This window comes from Manacus vitellinus, unplaced genomic scaffold, assembly GCF_001715985.3.
Source record: "Manacus vitellinus isolate BGI_N305 unplaced genomic scaffold, ASM171598v3 scaffold_4_pilon, whole genome shotgun sequence".
NCBI lineage: Eukaryota > Metazoa > Chordata > Aves > Passeriformes > Pipridae > Manacus > Manacus vitellinus.
Window position 1 is genome coordinate 42712839 of NW_021940604.1, and position 25427 is coordinate 42738265.

The following is a 25427-nucleotide window of genomic DNA, read 5'->3' on the forward strand; positions in this document are numbered from 1 at the left end:
ATTTTTTGCATATGTGGCAAGTGAAAGTGCAAAACGTTTATGGCTATGGATCTGGCTAAGTTGCTGATTGCTTAGAGAAAATAATTTCTTTCTGAGGCTCAGATGGATTTATATTTATGTTTTTATGTATTTATTGGGTTACTGTCTGCCAGAGAACTGCATGCACACAAAATGGCCTTACTTAAGTGCCAATATACATGGGCAAATGCAAAGAGGCATGTGTTGCTCATGTAGTATTGGAGTCATTCTGGCAGAAGCATTGTCACTTGTGGTGCACTGCAGGCTGTCCATCTAAACCCATCATTACCTGGCACGTATGCTCTAGTGAAATAACCAGATCAATCTGCAAATGGGCAAAAAGCCATCTTAACAGATGGCTTTGATTGTAGGTAACCAGGAAACCATGCATATACATTAAACATGGGTTCAGAGAGTGTGGGCCTTATCTAGGAACATCAAAACAGCTGCTGGTTTTGAGCTCCACTGTATACTGTTGAGAACATGTGGCATACCCATCAGACACCCATGTAGGGTGGGCTAGAGCCAGTTCCCACAGTTCTGATGAACTTTGTAGGAATTGCGTGGTTGGGAGTGGTCTCGGATCAGATGAATCTCTTGTTTTGCAATTAACTTTGAATTAGTATTAAACAGACAAAGGATGAAGTTTGAAGGTGCAGATCATAGAATCATAGAATGGCTAGGGTTGGAAAGGACCTTAAAGATCATCTAGTTCCCACTCTCCTGCCGTGGACACCTTCCACTAGATCAGATTGCTCAAAGACCCATCCGGCCTGTGCTTGAATACTTCCACGGATGGGGCATCTGCAGTTTCTCTAGGCAACCTCTTGGAGTGTCACACTGCCCTCGCAGTAAAGAATTTCTTACTAATTTCTAATCTAATCTACATCTTTCTTTGAAGCTACTCCCCCTTGTCCTGTCACTACATGACCTTCTAAAAGGTCTCTCCATCTTTCTTGCAGCCTGCCTTCAGGTACTGGAATGATGCAATCAGGTCACCCTGAAGCCTTCTCTTTTCCATGCTGAACAGTTCTCTCAGCCATTCCTCATACAGAGGTGTTCCATCCCTCTAATTAACTTGGTGGCCTCCTCTGGACTCACTCCAACAGGTTGATGTCCTTCGTGTACTGGGTACCCCAGAGCTGGATGCAGCACTCCGAGTGGGGTCCCACCAGAGCAGATTAGGACAGAATCACTTCCCTTGACCTGCTGCCCATGCTGCTTTTGATGCAGCCCAGGATACAATTGGCCTTCTGGGCTGCAAGTGCACATTGCTGGCTCATGTCCAGTCTCTCATCCACCAGCACCCCAAGTCCTTCTCAGCAGGGCTTCTCTCAATCTGTTCCACCCCCAGTCTATATTAACACCGGAGGTTGCCCTGATCCAGGTGCAGCACCTAATTTGCATGCCCACCTGTCGCCCAAATTTTGGGTGATGAAGAGGGCTATCCCATCTATCTGGCACAATTGTTGTAAGTTTCCTAACTAGAGACTAATAGAGAAATGCTATGGATATGTGGTGAAAAGGTCTGATATGTTTATATTGAATGCTTTGGGAGTCTTAGAACAGGGTCTCAAAATGTAAAGAAATAACAGGAAAGGCCAAATATCTCGTCAACTCAGGAATTAGTTCATCAAACTCTTCTGGTACTGAGCAGCCAGTGCTATTCTTTTTTGTAACAGCCTGAAATTAAAGCACTCAATTAAAAAGTGGGAATTCTGGGATTCTTGGCCTTTTCAGTATACTAAACTGCAGATCCTGACTCCATGAGTCCAGATGAGTGGTTCTCACCATGCTTTGAAGCTGAATTATAGTACAGTTCACCTTTGTAGGGCCACAGAGAACACAACAAAACAGGGACTCCAGGAATTCCTCACCACCAGTTATTTTCACAGTCTTGGTGCTTCCCCATATACACAAGAGAGCATATGGACAGTGTCTCTTTCAGTGTCCAAAATCAGTACGCATCTGAAAAACAAATCAAACCAAAACAAAACAAAAAAAAATCAAAAACAAAAGGGCCATGTTCCCATCACCTAGCTCTACCTAAAATTCACTGGGTCTTGTGTCCCATTGTCTGGCTGTGAGTTTTCTGAAGCAGGTGCTTAATGGAAATTTTGGGCTAATTGGAATTTAAGGTGCCTGAAAATAGCTCAAAGGCAGCACTTTAACAGTTATAAAGAAAATAACTCCAAGCAAAGGGGTTTTTTTTTACTTCTTTTTTATTCAGTTAAAATCAAGGAATTTGATGACTCAGATACGAGGTGTTAATATGTAGTTGTTTGTAAAATTAAGATAGCCATAAATCTGTCCTAGTAGTAGCAACACTACATGGAGAGTAGCCAATGGCTCTTCACATGATACATGGCTAGCTTAACTATGTGAGGAATGTGTATATGCTATAAAATGTCACCTGTGTAAGGGACCAAACAAGCCCTATTCATACTTCACAATTGTCAGTGTGAAGAATCGTATTATCATTTTAGATTTGATATGTATAACTGCATTCTTAAGGTAGTTTCCATTTAACCTAAATTACTTTCTCCCTAACTATCTGGTGAGAATGAAATTCAGCTGCCCTAGATAAGAGTAATGGTATTTATTAATAGAATTATAATAGAACTTAAATGTGCAGAGTACATCAGGACAGGAGATCACAGTCCTTAAGGGATTGATTTATCCTTGACTTCTATGAGCCTTTGTTATGGTAATGATAGATATATATTCCCAAAATCCATTTAGTTTGTCTATGCCTTACCCTTTGATTTCTTTATTAACTCTCCTCCCTTGTCAATACAATGTTTTTGTTAATTCAGATCAGGTTTTGCAGCTTGCGTCATACTTTGCTATTTTTTTACCAAAATGGTTTATTGAGTTATCTTGCAGCTTACAGGCTTTCCCCTCTCTGCTGCACCTCCTGCCACTGCTGCCAGAAGGGCCTGTGGGTGAGCTGCCACCATTCAGACTCTGACCAACCTAATTAATCACTCCTAACCTTTGCTAATAAACATAATTTTGGTAATTTAGGGTAAACGTATTGATGTACTCTAGAATACTAAAAGTTATATCTAAATATGTCATTTGGGATTTTAGGCATTTACATAAATATTAAAATTTATGGTTGCCCTGGGTGCTACTGACTTTGCTGAAATTGTAAATCCTTGGTATTTCTAAAGTCAAGATGTGTGTTTGGGTGAACAGTCATGGGAATGGGTGGTTAGCTCACCGTGTTTGTAAATACTGACCACCATGATACAGTCAATGGCACCCTTCACATCATCAGTAAATGGAAAAGCTGTTTAAAGGTAATAATGTTTTTAAGGATATAAACAAGAACAAAACATCAGCTGTAAGAATAGCTATAAGACTATTAGAGAACTATAAGAAAAGCTATAAAGTACAGAACATTTCTCATGAGCTTATTTTAATATAAGAAGTAGGGTGGGTTTTTTCTGAAACACAATATGCTACTGCAGTGTGTAGCTACTTCCTCATGCTTTCTTCAGTATAGGTATGTCTTGCAACACGTGCTCTTTCTTGGGACTAGATCTATATGAAACATCAATAACATAATTTTGCTGCTGTGCTAGGCTCTGAACTCAACCACAGTTAAATAGATACTCTGTAGCTATACTCATAGCAGTTATGAAAGATTAATTCAGTGTTATGTTTCTGTTTAATGAAAGAGTTGAAATTAGCATTTCTGCTAATTTCAGGTTTAAGGTTTAGAAATTATGATCCTAATTATTCTTTTTAAGGGGAGCATAAGATAAATTATTTATATAGAATTATTTTTTTTTTAATTGAAGTCTTTCTCTTTCAAGATATCTGTCCCAGCATCTTCCGTGTTCTTTGTTGTCTTTATCTTGCCATTTCAAAATACATTGTACATATTTCTTCATTGGACATGCAGTAAAATAACCTGTACTCTAAATAACCTATTATGCCATTGCATAATAGCATGGTGAAGATTTCCAGATCTTGTTGTGTATTATAAATTTAATTTGGATTTTCTGTTTCGTCAATACTATGATTTTAAATTATATTTTTACCTGAGGAAGGAATAGCAGCTTTGAGGCAATTTCTGGTAGAATCCATTTATACAGCAATATTCCAAAGGAGAGATTAACACAACAACACAGTAACTCCAGTTTCTGTCCCTTGCAGGTCCTTTCTCTTTATTTTTTTTTCTGCCTACTTCTTACTCAATCAAAATGTACCTGCATTATTAATGAAGTTCAGTCCCAGCACTGGTGTGGAATCTGAAGGGTAAACTCAAACAGCAAGTTTGAAGTCCTAATCCTTGGAAACCCAATGTGAATAACAGATGATATTAAGCAGGGCGCAGTAGATAGTACGTGGTCCAACAATTCTGCAAATGTGATTTCATTGGTTCTATCTGTGTTTTTCCCTCTATGTTTTACAGAGCACATTGACTTAGGAAGATGTCTTTGCTTATTACCATTAACATTAGAATGATAGAAAAATGTGCAAAAAGATTTGGGGATGGTGCAAACTGAAAGCCATTATGTACTTTATTAGAAAATTAGGGATTTGGTTTTAATTATGGTTGTGCTGCAATTATCACAAACTATATTGTATAAATGGGGCTCTTTTCTGAATTTCATTAATAGTTTTTACTCCAGTTACACTCTCTAGAAAAGAACAAGTAAGACCACAGTTCCATCTCCCTGTTGGCTTGGTTTTTAACTTGGCTAAAAGAGGTGTCACTTGTAATGTGCCCTGGACAGTCACTCACCCAAGAAGTAGCATTTTCAGACCCTTACATGACAGCCAATGGCACTTGCCTGTGGAAAGATGGAAGGACTGAAGGGCTGAAATTCATTCTGTTTTGAAGCAGTGGTTATGCTGCCAGCAAGCTGGCTACTGCAGTGGACTCTTAGTACTGTGATCAGCCTGCAAAGAGCTGAATACAAATGAAGGAAGCTAAAGAAAAAGGAACTTCTGACTGAGACAAAGGTTGTAAAATAAGTAAAAATTCCTCATTATGTATTATAGTGGATGAAACACTCCATAGACATAGAAACATTCCATAGAGAGGAACAGCTTCTCGTTCAGAAGCCCTGGTCCTTATGGGGGACTTCAAACTCCCTGATATCTGTTGGAGGGACAACAGGCAGGGCACATTGGTTCCTGGAATGCGTTGAGGATAGCTTCCTTTTTCAAATGCTAGAGGGGCCATTAGGGAGAGACGCTATGCTGGACCTTGTCCTCAACAACAAGGAGGGGCTGTGGGGAATGTGAAGCTCCAGGACAGCCTTGGCTGCAGTGACCATGAAATAGTAGAGTTCAAGATCTTGCTCCTTAGGGCAGCAAGGAGGATGCACAGCAAGCTCTACCCTGGACTTGAGAAGAGCAGACTTTGGCCTCTTCAGGAAGCTACTTGGTGGGATAGAGACCTGGAGGGCCAGGGGCCCAAGAGAGCTGATTAATTTCAAGGATCTCCTCTTCCAAACATGCATTCCAAGAAGAAGTCAACAAGGTGTCTGTAGGAGCAGCTAAACAAGACAACACCAGCCATCTGGATGATAGAAGAAAAAGAAAATATTAAAGCAAAAATATTATGGTCCTGAGAGAGCCAGAGCTAAGATTAGTATGTATGGGAAAAGAATCGCAAGGTCAAGCTGGAAAGCCACTTGAAGCATGATTGTTCTTCGTGGCCGAAGGCAGCCACAAGAGTGGCTCTATGGTGTGTGTGCAGATAAGTAACATCTTCCTGGCTCAGATCCAGGGTCGGTAGAGAGTCTGTAAATAGATATGGAGTAATAAAGTTACAAGAGAATTCTTCCTGGACAAAACTCTGTCCCACTTGAATTCATTCATCAAAAATGATGCTGAGTGAGGGATTTTTTCCGCAGGTGTCCGTGTCAGAGAGGTTGGCATTAGATCTTTAAGATCCCTTCCAATCCAAACCATTGTGTGAGTCTGTGATTCTGTTTTGTATCAGTAAGAAAAGGAAGTTCATCTGATATTTACTGAGCCATCAGTTACAGTGCTGGAGTTGATACCCTGCTGACTTAGAAAGGGCCTATTTTATTTCATTTAATACTTGAGTCCTAAAGCGAGAGCTCCTTTCAGGATATACAAAATAACTGAAGGCTACATTCAGTGATGCTAATTGGTATTGTATTAAATCATCCAGTTATGCTAAGGTGCAATATAAGATGGAATTTATGTTTTAAGTCCATAAAGGTAACCAGGAAAGTTTGCCAAAAATATAAAATATTTATAAAATGAATTTTTTTATCTAATTACAAGTTTTTTGAGAATAGTACCTTTTGTATGTGAAAGTCCATTTACTTTTTGCCTATAGATATATTTCTTTATGTTTACATGTTCTATGCCTTGTGTGTTTTATTTTGCATGTTCATGCTCTTTATGATCACCTTCACTACCCATATACATTTTTCTGCCCACATATTTTAGGTAGTTGTCCACTCCCACTGTACAGTTTTTCAGCATACCAATGATAATGCAGAACAAGTCACCCAAGTACCATCCATGGAATTTCTGATTTGAGTGGTTTGACAGCTCAGCCAAAATACAAAGTTTCAGCAAGTTTCACCTTATGCATTTCAGGATTATAATGATGAAATTCGCCAGGAGCAGCTGAGAGAACTGTCGTATTTGAATGGTTCTGAGGACTCATCACGTGGACGGGGCATTCGAGGAAGAGGGATCCGTGTGCCACCTGCAGCTCCTTCAAGGTGTGGTAACATGAGCTATTATGCTAATAGCTTTAGAAAGTGTAAGCAATAATAAAAAAACATAGTTAAAAAAAAAACCAAACAAAATCACATACACATGCTGGTCAGTAAATCAAAATATTTGTCTTTTGATAACTTGTGTCATCTGTGTTGTGCCATGTTCTCTGGTCTACAGTTCACAACTACAGTGGATAGTATACAAGTAATAAACAACGAGAGCAGATTATGAAGCCAATGAAAGGATATTTCTAGGAAAGAATATTGTTATGCTAGCAATGTACCGGTATGGTCAGTAGCATAAAATCATTGGCCAAAAAATAGTATAGTCTGAGAAGACTACATAATCTGAATGGAACTTTATTTACCAAATAATTACTTTTTTATACATATTACAATTTATATATAAAAAATAATATATATTATATTACATATTTGTTGATTAGTCATTGGTTTTACATGAATTTGATTGGCGTAATCTAAAAACATTGGTATATGAATGTTTCCTGAATTCTTCCAAGTATTTTTTCATATCTAGATAACAGATATCTCTGCTTGTTCATAAAGCCAGTGTAAAATATAAATGCACTCTTTCAGACTTATTTTTCACTGTGAATCCTTAAGAAATTTGTTGCCTTAGGCATCTAAGTTGCCTAGCTACTTCTAGTCTTCTCTCCATAGAGGTAATTTCAGGATTGGTCCTAAAAAACTGACTTTTGTTTTGGAGGAAATAGGATATGGAAGTACCTTATGGTATGCTGACATAAGAGTTCTTTGGCAGTTGAACAGGCTGATCTTACCTATGACCTTTGGGTTTGTTTTTTTTCCCTAAAGAAGTCTACCATGTTTTCTGTCATTTCTTCCTGGATGGATTTTTTTTATCAGTAGTATGATGCACATACGTAGAAATTTTTACAGTTGCCATTCATGACCATCTTCCACTCAAAGTCTTTTTGGGCTCAGTCTTCCTTACAGCTAAAATCTCTGGAACTTAATAATGATGTTCAGAACATCACTGCAGCAAACTGGCAGCTTTTAAATTATGTTCAAAGGGTAATCAGTGGAGTGCTGGCCCCCAATTCCTGCAAAATACCCTACTGATTGAATCAGTTGCACAAATCCTATGATGTTGGATGCTTTCCCTATTTTCCAGTCAAGAATCCCAGGGGAATATTAAAAAACCAAATTTTATGGTATTTATTTTATGGTATTTATGGTATTAAAAAACAAATTTTTATTTTATTAAAAAAATATTTATGGTAATTATGGTAGTGTGGTTGATACACTTGATGGAAGGATGCTGTCCAGAGGGACCAGTACAGGTTTGAGAAGTGGGCTTGTGTGAACCTCATAAAGTTCAACAAGGCCAAGTGCAAGGTCCTGCATGTGGGTAATCACCAGTGTCAGCACAGACTGAGGAGTGAGGGGATTGGGAGCAGCCCTACAGAGAAGGACTTGGGGATGGAAGGTAGAAAGCTGGACAAGTTCCAGCAATGTGCACTCTCAGCCCAGAAGGCCAAACGTATCCTGGGCTACATCAAAAGCAGCATGTCCAGCAGGTCAAGGGTGGTGATTCTGCCCTTCTACTCTGCCCTTGTGAGACCCCACCTGGAGTGCTGCATCCATCTCTGGTGTCCTCAGCACAAGAAAGGCATGTTGAAGCAGGTCCAGAGGAAGGCCACAAAAATCATCAGAGGACTGGAGTGCCTCTCCTGTGAAGTTAGGCTGGAAAAATGGGGTTGTTCAACATGTTGAAGAGAAGGCCCTGGGGACATCTCATTGCAGCCATTCCATATATGTAAAGAGGGCTTATAAGACAGAGAGAGGCTTTTTACGAGTCTTAAAGTGAAAGAGGTTGGACATACGGAACACATTGTTTTCAATGAGAGTGGTGGAACACTGGAACACATTTCCCAAAGAAGTTGTAGATGCCCCATCACTGGAAATGTTCAAGGTCAAGTTGGACACGTCTTTGCACAATTCAATCCAGTGAAAGATGTCCCTGCCCAAGGCAGGGTGTTTAGACTAGAGGATCTCCAAAGGTACCTTCCATCTCAAACCATTCAGTGATTGTGTAAGTCTAAAATTGGCTACTGAAACTTGTAGTAAAGTAGTGAACATCACAAGCTAGTGTTCTGTGTTTGGTTGTCTCAGCAGGGAAAGAGCCACAGCTCTGGATCTGGGTGTCACACACAGTTATATCTGGCACTCTCGATCTTCAGAAAGGGCAGCACATTTGGGAGCATGCTGCTCTGAAACAAAACCCATCCAGACTGCTTCCCTGATATACTCCACTTCTAATTCATTATATGGTATAGTTACAAGAACCTTTTTGTAAACAGTAACAGCTTCTTCTGACTTACTAATTAGCACAGTGAGGCAGGTATAGCATAAATAGCCAGAAGGACACTAAAACTCTTTCCGTGCTTGTTTATATGCTCTATTCTCTCTGTGCAGTAGGGGAAAGCAGAATCCCATGCTGCCTTTTCTTTGTGCTGAACTAAATTAGATAGGAAGGAAAGTTACTGCTCTCCTTTTATACTCTTCCTCTACTTTGCCTTGCAAGTTTCTGCCGTCCTGCAACATCTTCTGCCAATCTGTTTCTCCCGCCCCCTAATAAACATGAGAATGAGAGTGATGGCTGCTCTTGTAAAGTAGTTTGAGAACAACAGAAAAAGTTCCTCATTTTCTTCATTCTCCAGAACTACTTTAGCATAATTCTGCAACTCTGTGAATTAGAATGATTCAGAATTTCACTGGTACAAGCAACAAGAGGATCAGGTATAAAAGGCACTGGGTGGCTTAAAAATAATACCTTTCCATAATAGGAGTTCTGACCAAGGTATTGCCTGAAAGCGCTTGACACTGTAACTGCCAAAATCCCACAGTTATATGATGCTTTAAATAGTAGAATGTAAGAGCCTTTAAAATGGGGTAGCATGCACATGTCCTCTCTTGCCATACACACCAAAGTGATCATTCCTGTTTGCTCCCCACAGGGGTCGTGGGGGTGCAATTCCTCCACCCCTGCCTGGACGAGGTGCCCAAGCACCCAGAGGAGCGCCAGTGACCCGTGGAGCCCTCCCTGTGCCACCAGTGGCAAGGGGCGTTCCCACCCCTCGAGCCAGGGGCGCCCCGTCTGTCCCGGGTTACAGACCACCCCCGCCACCTGCACACGAGGCCTACGAGGACTATGTAAGTAACTGCTTTCATTCAGAACGTGTGTGAGCCAAGCTCTGTGATGAACATCAGGTACTGCTGAGATTAAATACTTCAGGCCAATAATTCCTCTGTCTCTAGTGCTTACCCCTTGCAGTTGAACAACAGTCTGGGCAACGCAATATGTCTGCAATCTTGTGCTTGGTGATATGAGTTTGTAGATTTGTTTACAACTTAGTTTTGGATACAAGAGATCATGCTGGGTAGTTCTCAGGGTGTTACAAAAGAGCAATACAGATATTATAAAATTTGTATTTTGTACTAAAAGTCAGTTGTTACTGTAGGCAAGTTCCTAGGAATAACAAATTATATCCTTTTTGAGAAAATGAGGGTGGGATGTTCTTCTTCCAAATCCTTTTTATTACATATTTGTATTCAACATTGTTTTACAGATACACAACAAATAGAAATTCAGGTAGTTTTCATGAAGGCTGATACAATGGTGCATCTTTAGCAAGGAGCAGTACTGTCACCTTATCTTATAAGGTGTTAAAAATAATTGTACTGTACACATCAAAGCTTTCAAGTCCTCATGAATGTTTCTACCTGGAACTATCACCATAACAACAGATATCCAAATAGAGGAGAAAGTACTATCAAATAGCATGTCTGAATTTTTCCAGCTATGTCAAGTCCAAGAGTAAGATGAACATCCCATCTATCCTGTCTCTAGGAGAAGATGCGGTTTTATTCAATTAATGGTTCTCCTAGTACAGAAGAAAGTAAAATGAAACAGAAATTAATCTTTGTTATTAAAGCTTTACTCAACCATGTGTATTTGTAGCATAGAGATTAGATCATGGCCATTTCAAAACAGGGATACACATTCTGTTGATGCCAAGAGTCACAACTCAGCAAGAGCAGCAAAAAAGGAGGCGGAAAAAGTCACTCTGGTATTATTTACCTCAACACAGTTTCCATCATTAAATGAGATAGAAGTCCTGCTAAGAAAAAGACTTTCAAAAGTATACCCTTCCTTGATAGACAGTATATTATTATCTGTTAGTATTGAAATGTATGAGACCTTCCTTTCTGTGCAGATACACATACTTTCCTAATCCATGAGTGAAAAATGTCAAAACAGAACCCTTGTAATGTAAGATTAAGCTTATAAATGGAGTATTTTTTTTTCCTTTTACAGTATTAGTAGATGTCCTAGAGTATTAAGCAGTTGTTAGGGAACATTTCTTACACTTTTCCTGGATGGTAAATATATGGAAAGCAAGAGGAAAAATTAAGGCAGGATTGTCAAGGTTAGGAAGGCATTCAGCCAGTTCAATATTATTTTGAAATGCTAACACTCTTAGAATTACAAAATATTCACACTTAAAAGAGTCATTTTAGTTTATAATACATTAATCAAATAAAACCAAACAAATGTGTTTGTGTTTCTATTTCCCCTTCCTAGATAGCCACAAAACACATACTGCCTTATAGGACAAATTCACATGTTTTTGAGATCCTTTCATCTCCTGTGTCCTTTTAACATCTATATTCGATGTCTAGGAATATATGGGTTGCTATCATGCACCAGTTTGCAATGAAAATCTCGTTTCATTTTATAAAAGTTTTTAAATGCAATCTAAATCATTTTGGTATCTTATGGACTGAGATAATTAAAACTCCAATGCTGTGCAGGTACAAGGAAAATTCATGGTCATATATCTATATATGATTCGTAAATTATGTTTTAAGAGAAAATGATTTTATTTTGACAGGAAGTAATCAACACAGTTTTTCTTCCCAAATAGATCATATAATAAATCATATGTCTGACTGGATACTAAAAGCAAGTGGATCTATTTGTTGACCAGCAACAAATGTCGTGTATAACTGTTGTTCTTTCACACTTAATCCTACAGATGAAAAACTAATTTGTAATGAATGATTTATCCAATTTACTTTGTATTCTGCTTCTAGGCAACCCACAAGTGTATTATAATATCTTTATGTGTTTATGTTTTTAATTTTTGGCTACAGTCTTTCACACCATTTTTTACTTAATATATGCGAGTTTGGTTAGTTGTACGCATGAATATTATGTCATTGATTGTGAGTATCCATATTCTTCATTTTCTTTGCTCTAATGAAATATAGTCGTTTAAATGTGGAGCTGAAAGTGAACTCAATAAATAGAATAGAATGGCTACAGCAGATTTTTTAAAATGTTTGAACAGCTCTTCCTGAGAAGAAATCTTTATCTACTTGCTGAGCACTACTAATCAGATATTGTATTGGCTGTTTGAGCTTGAAACATCTAACTGTTCAAATCAGTTTGGATAACCATTAAAAGTTTAGATTATCCAATATATAAATATTTTGAGGTTTCCTGAGGCCTTTCTGAGAGTTCATAAAAGCAAATGTCTAATGAAAAGTAAAGTCCTGTCATTGTGGTGAATATATTCATGTTCAACATTTTGAATGTCAGGCCTAAGTGGAGGGAAAATTATTTGGAACAACTTTCAGAAAAGAAGAGGGCTTGAGAGGGAAGTGACACACCTCATGTCTTTTTCTTTACTTGCTTTTGAAACTTACTTTTCATTGTGTGTAGCCTAGATAGTATCTTAGAGGAACTTCAGAAGATTACCCACAGGAAGAGGAGGTACTGACATTAGAAGATTTATGCAAAAGGGAAAAACCAGTTACTATGTGAACCTTCATCATTTTACAGTTTATTGATGTGAATTTGGATGGAGAGTGTAACTGACAGCAACTATGCACCTTCTTGGATCAAAAGGGGTGGTCCTGGCTTTGTGACCTGGTGTTGTGCTTTAACCCCAGCTAAAAAATAAACCCCACACGGTTGCTTACTCCCCCCAGTGGGATCAGGGAAAGAATCAGAAGTGTAAAAGTGAGAAAACTCATGGACTGAGACAAGGCAGTTGTAGTGGGTTGACCCTGGCTAGATGTCAGGCACCCACCAAAGCTACTCTTATCACTCTCCTACACAAGTGGACAGGGGAGAGAAAATATAACTTAAGGTTCATGAGTTAAGGGCTGGGAAAGGTCACTCACTGGTTACTGTCATGGGCAAAATAGACTCAACTTGGGGATATTACTTGAATTTATTACCAGCAAAGTCAGAGGAGGATAACGAGAAGTAAAATAAGTCTTAAAAAATACCTTCCCCCCACCACTCCCTCTGTCCCAAGCTCTATCTCCTCCCCCCACCACAGCGGTGCAGGGAGACGGGGAATGGTGCTTGTAGTCATCAGTTCATCACACACTGTTCCTGCCACTGCTCAGGAAGAAGAGTCCTTCCCCTGCTCCAGCATGGGATCCCTATCAGAGGAGACAGTCCTCCACAAACTTCTTTGTGGATGACAATGCACTGGAATGGATTGCCCAGAGATATTGTGGAGTCTCCCTCACTGGAGATATTCAAGAACCATCTGGACACAATCTTGTGCCATGTGTTCTTGCATGACCCCACTTGAGCAGGGTGGTTGGCCTAGATGATCCATTTAGTCCCTTTCAGCCTGACCCATTTTATGATTATGTGATTATGTGATTTGGTTGGACATCTGCTCAAATATAATAAGGAAAGTTAACATTGGTATTATCGTTACAGACTGGGGAGAGACTTCAGCAGTCTTCTCTTGAGAAGAATAAGCATTTTTAAAGGCTAAGGTCTTGGCAACTTTCAAAACAGGCAATAGGCATGACAGGTTGAGATTCATGATTAATACAGAAGTAGAGAGTACTTGAGTAGGTCTTCTGTGAAGAATCTTCTATGATTCTTCTAGAATCATAGAATGGTTTGAGTTGGAAGGGACCAACCAGATTATCTAGTTGCAATCCTGCTGCCAAGGACAGGGACACCTTTTCAATAGACCAGGTTGCTCAAAGCCCCATCCAGCCTGGCCTTGAACTTGTAGGGATGGGGCAACTTTTCTGGGCAAAACCAGTGTTCCATACAGTATATTTTAATCAGAGTGTCCAGACTTTTCCACTCGGGATTAAAGCTAAATATTTGAAGGGTGCTTAACCTAGATCTAAGCCAAAAACACTGTTGATTTCAGATCCTTTTTTGGACCGCATTTGACTCTGGATCTGTATTTGTTCCTTCTGAATCAGAAGCTACTGATGAGTTGTGCAGTGTTATTGGTTTTTTATATTTTTTAAGAGCTGCGGTGAGCCTTGCTAAGGGGTCTAATGTGAGTCTTGAAGTGACTTATCACTTGTTCCCTTAGACCAGATGCAAAGAGTTACCAAAACAGAACACATTTGCGACTAAAATGCACATTGTTTTTTTATTTTACCTCCACTTGCATTTTTACTCCTGGATAAGGAAGGAAACTTTTGCACAGAAAGCTACTGATTTTAATATGAATGCTTAGATGAGCTTCTTGCATTTACAAAGAAATATATAATTTGTTTGCAAGAAATAAGCCAGTCTAACAAGACTCTGTGAAGCTGATACAGCTCTTGGGTCTAGGACAGCCAGATTAAAGAGCAATTTTAAAAGCAAATATTCTCTCTCTTCTCTCATTTCACTGATCAAACCAGCCAAACACAGCTTCTTGTTATCTTCTGGAATAAGAACAATGTTTTTAAAAAATCACTGGAAAAGAACCACACAATAAGATAGATTGTGTTTTTAATGTCGTGCTATTCTTCCTCTCGCTTCAAGCTGTTTGAAACAAAAGCAAATGTCACATTCAACTATTTATTCTAAGATCAATGGTTATTTACATTTTTCAATAGTTTTCAAACAAACCGAAACAACTATGCTCATGCTTATTTAGTGCCTACAATTAAAAGACTGACAATAGGAGGCGTTTTGTCACACTTTAAGATTTTTAAAATATATAATCAACATTTATATGTGACTGCGATCCCCAAAATTGCAGTTGTGGAGGCTTTGTTTTATATTTTAAATGGGAATTCTTGGGCTATTAGATCTGTTCTGCCACTTCTAAATGTAGATGGAAACTGTGTATACAGACCTGCACTTCCTCTTCATGGCATATTTGTGCCTGTGTTACTACTGCTTTCATAAGTATGTTAAAGTGAGCAATTGGTGCTGGATTCTGCTACTTTTGAGGCCCATTCCTATAATCACAGTAGGATATTGTCAATGCGAGTGGGGCCTGGACAACTAAGAAGAGTTGTTCCAAACCTTAAAATAGTGAAATATATTGGATATAATGGTAGGTAACAGGGGAAAAAAAAAAATATATATATATATATTAATATCTAAATAGGTATTTCTAAGTTTTAAGATGTACCACTTATTAATTTCTGTGCCTCTTTTGGGTGAGAAGAAAAAATCAATGAAGAATGTACTGAGACTAAAGAGCATTAGAATAAAGCTGGAATTACAGACATGGGAATCTACATGGCTGAACAACATATTGATTAAATATGATTGATTACCTATTTATGCCCAATACATTTAGAAAAAGAGCTAAGCTCCATTCAGCTTGCATCTGCTGTGACTTGAAAAATCAAATTTTATTTTCAGTATAATAGCGATAAACAGGATAATGTTTATATTATCTGATAGACCCTACTGAGGTTTAGAAGGAAGCTGTGAATGGCAGTCTGGTGAAGGTAGAGTGGATTTATTCAGATTTTGGAGGATTTGGTCTGTTAAAAATATAAATATATATAGGAAAAAATCCAGCAACATAAATACAGAGTTAAAGTAAAGGCAACTTTTTCATGTTTTTCTAAGAGCAAAATCCAGAGTCAGCACTAAATCTTCAGTATCTGGGAACCTGCAGTTCTAGAGTTTTTTGCTTTCTTGTGCAAACCGTAGTTTGGATCTTGTTCTTAAAGATGTTAATCTGAATAAATAAGTCTTGCTTCGTGAAACCAGAGGAACTGTCCTGAGAGCAATGAAGCAATAAATGTGAACACTGCTTTCAAACTCATCACTGCTATGAATTTCTCGCAAACTTACAATGTGCTCTAAAGCAGACTTTATTGTATCATCTTGATTTGATTTGTTTTGATCTGATTTTCATAATCATTGCTATACAATGGGCTAAACTTCACTAACAAAATACATAAAACTCTAACATCTTATTATAAATGTTGCAGAAAGATTTTGTGCAGGATAAATTCTTCTGTCATCCCCTGCAAGGTGCCCTTGCTTGGCAAAAATAATTCTCTCGTTGACGTTAGTTACCAAGTTTTCAGTTCAAAATTGTTTTCTATTCTAGACAGAGTATAAAAGAAAATGCTGATGCAGCTATACATGTTTTAGTATTATACACGATGTTAGTACAAGTACAATCTAATAAATATTTATATTTGTTATATAGAGATCTAAGTGAAGGGCATCTCTCAACTGATGATCCAGCCTGCATATGGTCCTTAAATATTCATAGTGTATGCAGTTATATTCTTAAGTTCCTACATAAAAAATATATGGAGTGTTTCCATAGAGCCAAATTTGTCTGCATCATGCAGTGCAGCATTTGATCATTAAACAAATGTAATTTTTCAGGAGCCTGATCCCAAAAATACTTGTCTGCTATCACTTGGATCACTCACAAGTTGTCACTTGGCTATTTATCTGATAGAGGACAGTCTTGGTTGGTACAAAATAACCCTGTAGGCATTTGCTGGCTAAACATCATGTGACTGTATCTCCACCCATGTTATCCTTTTTTGTGTGTGTGTGTGTGTGTTAACTAACTCATATATCAAGACTTGGGACAAGTCCAATTTCATTAGAGATCTTGAGAGTGTTAGTTCAGCTCAGATGGAAGCCTTGGGTTTTCTCTTTCACTTCTCGAAGTTTCTTAACCACATTTAGTCTAGCAAGGAACTAAAAAGGTAATAATTTTAGGCTGCAAGGTTCATCAGTTCCCAGGGAGACAGACATGTAGGCACTCAGTGGTAAGACTGGTTAGCACAGAGACTTCAACTGTGCCAATTACAGAAGCCTTAGGCTCTGTTTTGGAAAAGCTCGGGGTGATAAGATGCCATGGTACTTGACATCATCACACCAGCCTTGCCTCCATCATACCAGTCATACTTGTGTTTTTCAGTCTAGTCCTTTGGTGAACTCAAGTTAGTGACTTTTTGTTGTAGCAGATATAGAGTGCTCTTTATATCAGTAGATTTCATGTACAGATGATAGAGAACTTCCAGTTTTTGTATTACCGTTATTTATTAAGAATTTTCATTTGAACTTGATTAATGTAGTAAAATGAACAGTTTCGTGTTAATTGAGAACTTTTATAGTTTGTCCCAAAATACTGTTTTAGGTTTACAGGAACTTTAAGGGTATGTATTTAAAAATTACTTCCTGTTGTAGGAATCTTTCGTCAGAATTCATCTATATTCTTCTCTGGTACATTTGTGACATTGGTATCTGCAAAAAATACTTCTGCATGAAACTTCAGAGATACATATTTAACAGTTGCAATTAAAATACAATATAAATATTAGAGCATGGTTCAGTTTCATTCACTGGCTGATGGGCCTTTTTACCAGTTGCCTATATCCATATTCTTATTGCTTACTCTGGATAATTTAAGAAGAGGATATATGTTTGGTAAAATAAAATGTCTGAAAAGTAGTCTTACATGCCTGTAATCCTTTTTCTCTTACTGTCTTCGTTACATGTGCAACTCTGAATTTCAGTCATGCATAGGAAGAAAAGGTTTGTGTTAGATGAATTATCTCACATGTTGGGCACAGAAGCACCTGTCCAGAAACAAGGCTGTTCTTTTTGAGTAGTTAAGGAAGGCTCAAATATACATGTGAGCCTATATTTTCATGTACCTAGGAACATATATATACCCTGTGTGTATATTGTTATAGACAAGCTGACTCGAGCTGTGCCTTGGATATAGCATATCTGCAGACACATGGCAGCAATTGCTTCCCCAGAGGCAGCACGTGTGTCCTGTTATCTATTGCTCTTGGAAGAAGGAGGTTTATGACTCTCCAGCTGTCTTAGTATTTCCAGTAAATCTTTGCTTGGGTATAGAGATACGGCTTACGTTCTGTTACGGATATGCATATAGATTATTATCTGTAGCTACATCACAGAAAAATATGGTCCGTTTCTTCCAACCCATCTGTTTATAACAACCTGATACTGCACAGAGCTCCTCTGCAGCCAACAATGTGCATAAGTAACTGTGTAAGGAATCAGTCTGATGGATCAGAGAAATAAAATATAAAGCATATATTGTCTTTCCTAATAATACAATGTTGGGGGAAAATGTAAATATAGAAAGGAAAACGATACTAGCAAGTATCTTAAAGGAATAAGTTAAAAGAATAGTTTTACTTGTGCAATCAGATGGCCTCGGTGAAGTATACTTTTCCTTTTGGTTAGGGTTCAAGTTAGGGTTGCTATTCATATGAATACCACTGTCAAATAGAGAGGTCAATGTAGTTCTCAAATATGTTCATTTTTAAAATAATCTGGTCAGTTACATTTTATCAAAGGTGCAGACAATGTACCTCTTTAAACTGTAGCAAAAATGCTGTAAAAATTATTCTTGTTATGAAACACAGTACCTTGAGTTTGACCTACGGGGCTCTAAGAGAGTGCAGCAATCACTAGAAGAGGGAGATGCAGTATAATAGCTCCAGGACAATAAAGTAGAAGACTAGAGATGAAGAATTTTCTTTTGCCATACAGACCTGTTTTTTTCCTGATGAAATTATGGTTACCTGCATTTTAATAGCTTCTACAATCTTTTTAAGTGCTGTTACTCACAGACAGCTAATAGCTCTCTTGGACTACTTGCTGTTGTTCTGTAGCTCTTGTTATGGTGTAAAAATCTGTGGAGTGCCACATCTGAAATCATAAAGAGTGCAATATTTTTTTTTCAGTGAAATTAGATAAGTAAATACTTCATTTAAATTAGGATCATGAGAACACATTATTATCCCAAGGACACAAACATGCCCCTGTACTACCTTATGCAATGACATAAAACTGCATTTAAATATCTCTTAAAATCAATATATCTGTTCAAGTGTAGTACATAACATTACATATCAGTCCCTAACAAGGTGCTTTAGCTGTAGCCTTGGTGTTCGCACTGTCCTCCAACTCTTTCTGGGCCAATTAGTGAGTTTCTGTACTGAAAATATTAACAAACCATTAGATAATATACTAACACAAATTCTTTTGATCACGGAATGTCTGTCAGATGCGAATTATTTAAGTCTGAGTGGGGACACAGCAACTTAAAGGTTAGAAACCCCATATTCTGTTATCTTTTATTTGCACCTTCCAGTCCCTGATTAGTGTCTAACTGTACAGCCTTGCAGCTTCAGACATCCAAATTTTTAGAAAGCTGAAGTGAAAAAAAAACCAACAGATATTCCAAAAGTGAGTCTTATTTGGGGGCAATATATAAAATACTATACTGAAGTATTTTAATATTTTAGTTTCTTTTGCTATGTATTAGAATCACAGGATCACACAGGTTTTTCTAGTTTCTTTTCTTAGTTGTTTGTTTGGGTTTTTTGCTCCCCAAAAAATCTCAAAAAATTACATTATTAACACTACTTATTAATCTTTCTGAGGGCTAAACTGTAAAATGCGCAAGTTTTGAACTTCGCACATTTGGGTATTTTATAAATAAATTGTCAAAGTCTGATGCTGTACCATTTTGTTCAACATTGGATCTCTACAATCACATGTAGCCTATGCACTTATATTTATCAGGACTTTAGAGGGTTATACCAATCCTCACTCATGCTGCAGCTGGGAGTTCTTTATAATGTTCTTAAAAGTAAAGACTTTGAAATTCAAACTGTATTTCTTTCCATTTTACCAACCAGTTACCATCAATCATTCTACTTTTTAGACAAAAAAGTGCTTGCACAATATAGCTGACATGCAAAATTAAAATGTATGCTTGTTTCTTTTAAAACAAATCTTATTTTAAGAATAGATCATTCCCTTTCTATTACCTATTTGCATGTCATTGCAAAAAGTGGCTTCAGAACCAGGTTTGATTTGCTTTGCTTTGCTTTTCTTGCCAAAATTGTGAAGATATGTGAAAGCTTAACAGGTTATTTTAATTTTATTTAGCTATAAACAGCAATAAAAGAATAAATGTATATAAATGAAAATTAATTTTGGAAATTGGGATTTCCAAGTATTGTGATGAAACTGCATCAGTTACCTAGATGGTATGCAAATAAAGAAAAGGTATTATAAACAAATAAAAATAAATCGAGTTTGTGTAAATCAGGCTGTAGAGGAGATGCAGAAGGGACCTGTGTTTCATTGCAAGTTGAATTTTGCCAAATTTAAATGTGGACACTGTAGCTCAGAGAAAAAAGAAAAAAGAAAAAAAAACAGAGAATCACTGAAACGCAATTGTTGAGCCTGAGTGCATCTACCAAATAAATTAGAAGCAACAAAACTTTGGTCATTTTTCACTTTTCTTGAATAGCCGTTTCACTTTCTTGCAAGACCACCCTTCATGCAAATACCCTAAACAAATAAATGGAAAAAACCATTTGGATCTTTTCTAACTTATTACTCTTGAGGTGCCTATTATACGTTGCCATTTTGGAAAAAGCATCAGAAGTGGCTTTTATGTGCTAAACATAACATAAGCAGGGGGAAAAAAAGTAATTTTCATTGAGTTTTATTCATTTCACTCAGGTTTCAATTGTTATTTTTTAAGGGGTAAAAAATCTCCCATGCAAGAGATTTGTCTTGTATTTCCATAGTCTTATTGTGCCTAATTGTGGTGTATAATTACAAGTCAAGTTACTATATCAGTTGTTCCTGTAGCCAAGAACTGTATGGCTGAATCAGTGATTAGAAGCATAGAATCATGGAATTATTAAGATTGGAAAAGACCTCCAGGATCATCAAGTCCAATCTTTGATCAAACACCACCTTGTCAACTAAACCGTATCACTAAGCAACATGTTCAATCGTTTCTTGAGCACTTCCGGGGGTGGTCACTCCACCACTTCCCTGGGCAACCTGTTCCAATGCTTGACAACCTTCCATTATGTGCACTATTTCTGTTTCCATGCACAGTGCAATATGAAGGAAAGTGAGATGTTTTCCTTGGGCAGAATTTGTTGCAGCTCAGTGTTATGATATCCACTTGAGTAGGGAGCGTCAGGAATGAAGTCGAGGAAAAACTGCAAGTCGGTTTCTCACATCTTGGGTTGATGAAATCCTGAATTAAAAAAAGAGTGAAAGGACTACTTTTATTCTGCTCTTCTAGGTTCTTTTTAAAAGAAAGACTCGACCTCTTGCAGAATTTCTACAGAAGTAGTGTGCACACCTTGTCATTAGAGAGGTCTCAGTTCTGAGAGCAGGACTTGCCTTCCTGCAACCCGAACAATGGCACCCAAATCTTGGAGAGGAACAAGGTTTATGCAATGCTCTTTTTTCACCTCTTGGAAAAGAGGACAGCTAAAGGGTACTAAACAGTACAGTACTATGGGTACCATTCTTAGTTGCTTAAGTTTTGCTGTACATCTTTCAAAAAAGTACATCCATCTTGGATGTCATTAATTCCAGTATGTTTCCTTTGTTTATCCATGATCCAGAAATGTAAGATCCTAAATCACACAAAATTTGCTAACAAAGCAGGCATCTAATTCCTTAAATCACAGGATTTAACTTCTAAATAACTTAGCTTATTTTTTTACCTCCCATTTTTTTTGTAGAAAACTTATGGGGCGTGGGGGAGATTATTTTAGCTTTTTAAAGAAAAAATCCTTCATATCTGTTTTGATGAGTCTATGACCTTCCTAGGAGCAAAGCAGACTGCAGTGTGGTAAGGAGGCAATACTGTTTTGATAGTCTTTGACTGAATGAGGACGTTGTTGAGGTGAAATTCAATTTTGAAAGAAAAGACTTCTAAAGGATCTGCTTGCTTTCTTCAAGACCTCATTCTAGTTGTATACAGAGTACACAGTCGTTTGTTGTTTGTGTTGGAGGGGGGGAATTTTTACAAAGAACTAAGCTTCCACTCTGTTTGGAAAATGCCAACTCATCCATCCTTGATCAGAATATTTGGGGATAAGCAAACAGGTCACTCAATACAGTCTGAGAAACTGTTTAACATTCTGTAGAGCAGAAGTAATGAATAAAAGCTAAAAGCTGTTAAAATAAACTTCCCAGCATGAGTAACAGGAAGCTTTTACCTCTCTAGTTGGGGGATAATCTCATTGAATATTTCCTTTAAAGCTGTGTATCTCTGTTGCCACGGTAAGTATGAGTGTACAGATTTGTATGACTTAGATGTTGAGTAGCTTATGATATAAAACTAGAAGATCATTTTGGGAAGGAAATTACCTTTAGGTATTATTCATGTCTTTTCCATCCTTTCAAAATGATGCATGCTGACATAATAATTTTTTTGGTAAAAAATACTTAGCTCTGCTGAAAGTGCTTGTTCATTTTACACTGTGAGTTTTATTACTGTAGGTTGTCTTCTTGAACTGTCCTGAGATTCGCTGACCTTCATAGGAAAATAAAATGAAAAATCCAAGGATATAGTTTGTTTCTAAGTTCAAAGCATTATGAACCTGATGTTTATTTATTTTCTGAAGTCTGCCTGATGCAGCCTAGAATTTTATGATTGCCTTATGGTTTCCTATTAAGGAAAAAAAAATTTCTAAAAGTCAACATAAAAAACACTGAAAATAGACCAAGTGTCGCTGTGCCCTACTTCATCCACTGAGAGGAAGACAATATAGAGGCAAAGAGAATGAACACCAAATTCACAAAACCAGCAGGATTCTCAGGGTTATTGTCTAATCATCATAGTCCTTAAGATTGTGAAGTAAATATTTATATTTATATATATTATATATTGCGCTTTTGGAGATAAGGATAGTCAGCATTTTGTGTTGACAGGTTGTCGTGTAAGTCTGTATTCCATCTCCTGAGCAGAATTCAGAAGTGTAAGCAATGTAATAAGTCAAAAATCCACAAATGAATCACTGTAAATCCAGAATGACTGTTCTGTAAAATAAGAAAAACGGGAACAGTTGTACGTCTAGCTATTTCCAAGAAAATTACTGCAGGTGGGCTGAAGCAAGCTGTGGTCCCCTGAGATATTTCTGATCAAAAATGTTACTGTGTCATCTTATTCTTCTCAGTGATAGGCTTAAAAACCTTAACATCTTGGAGTAGCAGTAACAATTTTCAAACCTGATGCAGTCAATAACTAATTAATATAAAGCAGATGCATGTTTTCCACAGATGGAATTAGACAATGAGATGAAGCTCCAAGATGTTGCTGATCTTACTCTGGTAGTCAGCTAGAGGTCAAGAGAAGGGGGGGATCTCAAATGTGTTGCAGTAGTCTTTTACTCCACATATACTGAGGCTGCAGTGGAAACCATAAACTTCAAAGTAACATTTCAGTGTGTGCCAAGCAGGAAAGGACTTTCCCCAGGACTGTGGTGCAACCTGCTTTTTCAACAAGATTTTTAAACAAACTCAGTTAACAAGAGCAGGGTGTCTCTGTCAGACAAAGAAGAAAATGTAATAATTGCTGAAATGTTGTACAATCCAGCTGTTATGACTTGATTTATCTATTTTAATTGATACAGTTGCTTCCAGGATTTTCGATTAGCCGTTTGGATTTAAACATGCCTAAATCAAATCACAAAAGACTAATTGACTCTTTGGATTAGAGTTGCTTGTCCTTTATAGTCCTTGGAGGAGTACAGGTACAGATAAATGCCCAACAAAAAGCCTTGTTTAAATTTTAGTAAGCAACTGTCAAAGACACAGGAGCTATTCTTTACCAGTCCTGGAGGAAAAAACTCATCATATGTAATCTTTCAACTAAGACGCTTATTGATCAAAACAGGAATGTAAAGAGTATTCCAAAGGATGCTGGCCACTGTCTGAGTTGCCCTTGTGATTTACAGCTGCAATACTGTACCTTGCATGAATTTTAAGACATAACAATCTGTCAGTTCTCGAAGCTATAAAGTCATCCTTTGGAGATAACTGAGTCAACCTCACATTAATGGTCATTTCAGAACATGACTATCATTTCTTTCCTTAATGATAAAATGATGATGTGCTTTAGAATGTCATGCTTTAGGTATAAGACTAACAATCCTATTAAACTAGATATTGTAAGGTACTGTAGGTACTAATCTAGAACAAAATAATGTATCAGATCCATTTTGAAGTAAATAAATAGGAACTGACAAATGCCCATAAACAGCTTGGAAAAGAAATGTTAGGGTTTTTAATTAAATTTTTAAAATATTTACAGTAATTTTTACTAAGATATGGAGAACCAAAGAGTTCCAGCCATCCTCAACTGTGAAGTGTTATGATTTTATTGATTTGTGTTTATCTAAGTTTCCAAATTTGTTTAGATAGCTTACAGATATGAGACACAAACATACATTGTTCTTTGAAGAGTTTCTATTATGTGAAGGAATTTCCTGTAGTGATATGCTGGTCTTAGCATGTGTCATCAGCATGGGGACTGAGCGCTGTAAGCGAACACATTTAATGAGGCTAATTCTTTTAGATATGTCCTTTTCGTGAAGGATGAACATAATTTGAAGTAGTTGTATCTGATTGAGAACTTGTGTATGTTTAAAGAAATTAGTAAGTTTTCATTGCAGTAAGAAGGGAGGAAGATTTAAGTTGTGACAGCTTCATACTGGAACTCACTCCATCATCTCTGACTCATCCTTGAGGAGTTTCTGTCTCAGGAACAGAGCAATCTTCATGTGGTTTACAACTGCAATACCAGACCCTGCCTGAAAGACATGACATTATTGTGTGTTGATGCTAGAAGCTTTAATTCCTTATGGAAAGTTCAGTTCTTTCTGAATGGAAGTTTTCAGCCAGCCTCTGATCAGTAGAAGGTCTTTGAAATTTTTCAGTCCAGTCAGCATCTGGAAGAAGAAAATCATCAGCTCAAAGGTTCTCATCTAGAGAGATGTAATGTGTGCGGAGGAATGAGGACTTTGAGATTACATGTGGCACTAGTCAGATTTTGTGAAGAACCGATACCTCTATGCAGATGTGCCACATCATGGCACTGCATATTGGTGTTCAGGCCTGTGCTCTCATTCTGTTTAGGTGAATAGTGAATGCATAGTTGGGGGAGATCAGAAACTATGACGTTATCTCTTAGACCTAACCAGAGTATACTGATGTATAGAAATGGGATGTGCAAGACTATTAGATGCATTTGTAATAGTCTTTAACAAATCCACAAGAAGTTTTTACAGAAGTATCAATTGTATTGAACTTTCATTTTGAGAAAGATAGGGTTTTAATAAAAATTGTTGTACATGAAGTAGGTGGGAATGGAATGAAAATATATTCAGGCCCTTATTCACACTTGTCTTAATATTGTCTAATCACTGAGGTGCTTCCTGTGCACCTGCACTTTCTGTGAGTCATATACTCTGCACATGAAAGTTATTAGCATAATGACTGACTATTTTAAAAATGTGCTTATATTAAGCACACAGATTTTCTTTTTGGGTGAAATAACTACAATATGAATA

General features: G+C 37.4%; 1 protein-coding gene across 12 annotated transcripts in view; it reads left to right on the plus strand.

Annotated features, from left to right (window-relative positions):
- KHDRBS2 (KH RNA binding domain containing, signal transduction associated 2) overlaps nt 1–25427 on the plus strand; it is a 335422-nt gene that overhangs the window by 206764 nt on the left and 103231 nt on the right. For all 12 annotated transcript variants that reach the window (XR_003916117.1, XR_003916120.1, XR_003916125.1 and 9 more), the window contains exons 6-7: nt 6619–6746; nt 9743–9938. Coding sequence is in view for 2 of the 12 variants with exons in the window: in XM_029962857.1 (XP_029818717.1) it covers nt 6619–6746; nt 9743–9938 (324 nt within the window). In the remaining 10 variants the exon portion in view is untranslated. The remainder of the gene's footprint in view (nt 1–6618; nt 6747–9742; nt 9939–25427) is intronic.